The following is a 5,088-nucleotide window of genomic DNA, read 5'->3' on the forward strand; positions in this document are numbered from 1 at the left end:
GGAATAGAAAAGCCAAATATTATTTAAATAAAGAAAGACTGCAGAAAGCTACACTGTAGATGGATTTGGGAGTCTTTGTCCAAGGATCACAAAAAGCTAGCATCCAAGTTCAGTTGGTGATAGGGAAAGCAAAGGGAATGTTGGTCTTAATTTCGAAGGAAATTGAGCTTAAACATCAGAAGATCTTGCTAAGATTGGACAAGACATGAGACACACAACAAATGGAATACTGTGAATTGCTTTGGTCTGCTTATTTAATGTATGTTGGCATTGGAGGCAGTACAGAGAAAGTCCATTAGATTGTGAGCTTGGAGGAATATTCCAATGATAAGAGTTTGAGTAAGTTGGGCCTGCACTCGTTAGGGTTTAGAAGAACCTTACTTAAACATGTAAGATTCTCAGGACACTCAACAGAGTACGTGTGGAAAGGTTGTTTAACTTTGTGTGGAAAAGCCTAGGTCCAGAGAGTATCATCTCAGAATAATGAAATAGTGAGATAGGTTAGCAAAATGCCCACTTAAAAAGGATGAGGAGAATTTCTTCTCTCAGCGGGTAATGAAGCTGTAGAATCCTTTACTACAGAGACTGGGTTGTTATTTAAGGCTGAGATAGACAAATTTTTGATCTGTAAGGAAACTTATGACTATGGGAAAAAGCACAAAGTGGAGATGAGGGTTATCAGATCAACAATGATCTGTTTGAATTGTGGAACGAACTTGAAAGGTTGAATGGCCTACTTCTACTCCTACATGTGATTTTCTTTAGATCTCCCAGCATCAAACGTACTTTTGATACTTTTGACACTTTCATGTGGGAAAGGAAACCTCCTGCTGATTACAATACACCATTCTCCTTTGGCTGATGACTAGGTACTCCTCCATATTGAACAATATGTGGAGGAAGCACTGAGGATGGCAAGGGCACAAAATGTACTCTGGGTGGGGGATTTCAATGTCCGCCACCAAGAGTGGCTCAGCAACAGCACTACTTGATCGAGCTGGTCGGGTATTAATGGAGAAGCTGTGAGGCTGGGTCTGCGGAAGATGGTGGGGGCAACAACAAAAGGGAAAATCATTCTTGACCACATCCTCACCAATCTGCCAGGTGTAACTGAATCTGTCCATGTCAGTATCATTATGAGAAATCACTTATTGAGAATACTTTTTAAAAAAAACCTGTTTATATTTATGTTTATAGAGGCATAGAGTTATACAGCATGGAAGCAGATTATTTAGTCCAACATATCCATGCCAACCAGATGTCTTAAACTGATCTTGATATGTTTGCCAGTATTTGGCCCATATCCCACTAAACCCTTCCTGTTCACGTACCCATCCGGACATCTTCTAAATGTTGTAATTGTACCACCTCCTCTGGCAGCTCATTCCATACACGCACTACTCTCTGCATGAAGAAGTTGCCCCACAGGTCCCTTTTAAGTCTTTCCCCTCTCATCTTAAACCTATGCCCGCTAGTTCTGGACTCTGCTACCCTGGGAAAAATATCTCAGTCACACCTCAGTTTCCAACACTTCAGGGAAAAAAAAAACACCAGCCTATACAACCTCTCCCTATCGCTCAAACACTCCAAACACTGCAACATCCTTGTAAATATTTTCTGCACCCTTTCATGTTTAACAACATCTTTCCTATAGCACGGAGCCCAGAATTAAATGCAGTATTCTAAAAGTGGTCTAACTATTGTCTGTACAACCATAACATGATCTTCCAACTCCTTTACTAAACGCACTCACCAATAAAGGCAAGTGTACCAAACACCATCTTCACTAACCTGTCCAGCTGTGACTTCAAGGAACTATGAGTCTGCACCAAAGGTCAATTTGTTCAGCAATGCTCCCCAGCATCCTATTATTAAATGTATAAGTCCTGCATTGATTTGCCTTACCAAGATGCAGCACCTCACATTTATATAAATTAAACTCCATCTGCCATCCCTCAGCCCACTGGCCCAGTGGATCATAGTCTCATTGCATTTCCAGATAACTCCTTCAATGTCAACTACACTGTCAATTCTGATGTCACATTGCAATCTCACTAACTGTACCTTCTATACGTAAATCTAAATCATTCATATAAATGACAAAAAGCAGTGGATCCAGCATCGATCCTTGCGGCACACCACTGGCGACAAGCCTCCAATCCGAAAAGCAACCCTCCACCACCATTGAGGAAGGGTCACTGGACTGAAACATTGGCTCTGATTTTTTTTTTGCAGAAATGCTGCCAGACCTGCTGAGTTTTTCCAGCAACTTCTGTTTTTGTCCCTCCACTACTACCATCTATTTCCTACCTCAAGCAAATTTTGTATCCAAATTGCTAGGTCTCCCTGGATTCCTTGTGATCTAATCGTGCCTTACAGTCGATTGTGAGGAATCTTGATCTCACATCAGTGGTAGGGAAACTATTGTAGAAATATCTGAAGGAGTGAATTAATACCCACTTGGAAAGGCAATAATAGGTCAGGGATAATCAGCATGGCTTTGTCAGAGGGAGGTGATGCATAATAAATTAGTTAGAATTTTTTGAAAATATGATCACATGTATGGATGAGGGCAGTTCAGTTACTGTAGCTTATACGGATTTGACAAAGGCCCACATGGGATACTGAATGAGAAGATTAAACTACATGGATTTGAGGGAAACTTGGCAAAATGAATCTGAAACTGGCTTAGTAATAGGACACAAAGGGTAGTGTAGAAGGCTGTTTGAGTCACTGGAGGCCGGTGTCCAGCAGTGTGCCACAAGGATCAGTACTACGGCCCTTATTGTTTGTTAAATACATAAATGATATGGATGAAAATGGAGGAGGATTATTAAGCAAATCTTCAGGCACCAGCAAGATAGGTAGAGTGGTTAATATCAAAGACGCTGGTTGTAGGTTACAGGAAGACTTAATTGGGTTGGTCAGATGTGCAGACCAGTGGCAGATCCTGATAAGTGTAAGGTGATGCACTTTGGAAGAAGAAACAAGATGAGGGAATATTTAATGAATGCCAGGACAGTGGGTAGCTTATGGGAACGGAAGGATCTTGGGATAATTATTCACAGATCCCTGAAATCAACAGAACACATGAATACGATAGTTAAGAAGGCATATAGGACAGATGTGTTCATCAGTCATAACATAGATATAAAAGCAGGGAGGCAGTGTTGAAAATGTATAGAGTGTTGGTCAGTCTATAACTGGAGTACTGTGAGCAGTTCGAGTCACCTCACTACAAGAAGGATGTGATAGCACTTGGAAGGGTTACAGAGGAACGTCACCAGGATGTTGCCAGGGATGGAGAAATTGAACTATAAAGATTCAATTAGGCTTATTTGCTTTCTTTAGAGCAGAAAAGACAAAGGGGAGACATGATTGAGGTATACAAGATTATGAGGGGTATAGACAGTGTGAATAAAGAGCAGCTGCTTCCCTTGGATGAGGTAGTTCTAGTGTAAGGGGCAGGAGATTCGGAGGGAATTTGGGAAAAAAACATTTTGAGTCAGTGGTGGTGGGAATCTCGAATGCACTGCCTGCGAAGATAGTGGAGGTTGGAAACCTTACAAAATTTTAAAAAAAATTTGGATAAGCACTTCAAACATCACAACATTCAAGGATATGGGACAAGTGCGGGAAATTGGGATTGGCGTGCCTTTAGTGGTAGCTATGCTGGTGCAGACTCGTTGGGCTGAAGGGCCTTTTCCACTTTGTACGCATCTATCAATGTACCACTAAGTAACCACCAAGCTTTGAGCACCCCAGTGCTAATCCTTACCTTCTTTGAATCTCAATCTGATTAATTGTTGCTGACGATTTGGATTTCCATTGGCACCATCTTTAACATCGTCACAAAGTCTGTAACTCCACAAAAATCCCCTGATGGCTATGGGTGGGGGTTGTGGGGTGGGGTGGGGGGGGAAGGCTGGGGTGGAAATTACCATTGAGTCAAACCCCAGAAATAGCTGTGATGATGCGACCAGTTTCCTGTATAAATGCAGCCTCAGAGAAGGTGTGAGTGAGATTCAGACAGTGCACCCACAGACACTCTCCAGCTCAGCCAAAATGAAGCTGCTCCTTGTCATCGTTGCTCTTGGCCTCACCATCAGCATCTGTGCCCAGCAACTCTCAGCAGGTCAGTCTTTCATTCTTTCATCACTCTTATTCACTCTGTAGTTCATTCTTTATAGGGCTTGGTGTGTTTTGGGAATGAGTGCAATTTGTGTTTAAAGGTTGCAAAGTCTCTAACAGCTGAATTCTCACTACTTTCTACACATTTCTGTTCCAGCTCCCAGTATTCCAGTGGGTACTCTGTGCTGTGAGCATTATATCAAAAGAGAATTGCCAAAAGCACGTATTGTGAGCCACATAACAGTTCCCAGCTCTGTCTACTGTTCCCAAGCCGCTATCGTGTGAGTATTGATCATTGCTCTTTGAAAGGCTCTTTCTATGTGAGAGTCACTTCACTGTGATTGCTGTTGGAGAAATCTACTTTTTCTACATTGTAATCTGCTCTGGGATCTGGTGTAAGACACTGCTGACATTTGTCCTTTTCCCTTCACAGATTCCAGACTATAGCTAACCGCCTGGTGTGTGCTAACCCAGAAGATCAGTGGGTGCAGAGACTAGTGACGGAGCTCACAGGACCGATGAAAAGAGATTGATCCTGATCCTCTTCAATAACCAGTGGGGTTTGGTGATGCTGGACAACATCAGATCCCAAACATTTACAAGCTTTTGTATCACCTGCAGCTTTCTTATTTCTGCAGCTGGTGTTCTGCAGCTTTATAAATTGAATATAAAGACAGTATAAAGATTATATAGAGATTATATTGTAAGCATAAAATATTTCTTCTTGGATAATTGATGAGTTAAGGTCTCTTGATTTGTGTGGTACTCTTGTTCTGCATTCACGTTTCTGTAGGTTTTCTCTATGTATATTGATTTTCCAAATTGTCTTCCAATAAAATTAATTCTCCTTTGAACCCAGCCTTGTCAATGATGATGTGACTTTTAACTTCTCTGGCCACTCCTGTCAATGGGGAGACAGGAAACTAATGGCATGTGGGCCGTTCCTACAGTTCATGG

At 41.7% G+C, this 5,088-nt stretch overlaps 1 protein-coding gene across 1 annotated transcript; it reads left to right on the top strand.

Annotated features, from left to right (window-relative positions):
• Positions 1 to 4,034: 4,034 nt before the first annotated feature.
• Positions 4,035 to 4,818, top strand: LOC125459646 (C-C motif chemokine 4-like). The gene is made up of 3 exons (XM_048546269.2): positions 4,035 to 4,135; positions 4,289 to 4,412; positions 4,565 to 4,818. The coding sequence occupies exons 1-3, from the start codon at positions 4,066 to 4,068 to the stop codon at positions 4,662 to 4,664; spliced, it is 294 nt and encodes a 97-aa protein (XP_048402226.1). The 5' UTR covers positions 4,035 to 4,065; the 3' UTR covers positions 4,665 to 4,818.
• The last annotated feature ends 270 nt before the right edge of the window (positions 4,819 to 5,088 follow it).

This window comes from Stegostoma tigrinum, chromosome 16, assembly GCF_030684315.1.
Source record: "Stegostoma tigrinum isolate sSteTig4 chromosome 16, sSteTig4.hap1, whole genome shotgun sequence".
Taxonomy (NCBI): Eukaryota; Metazoa; Chordata; class Chondrichthyes; order Orectolobiformes; family Stegostomatidae; genus Stegostoma; species Stegostoma tigrinum.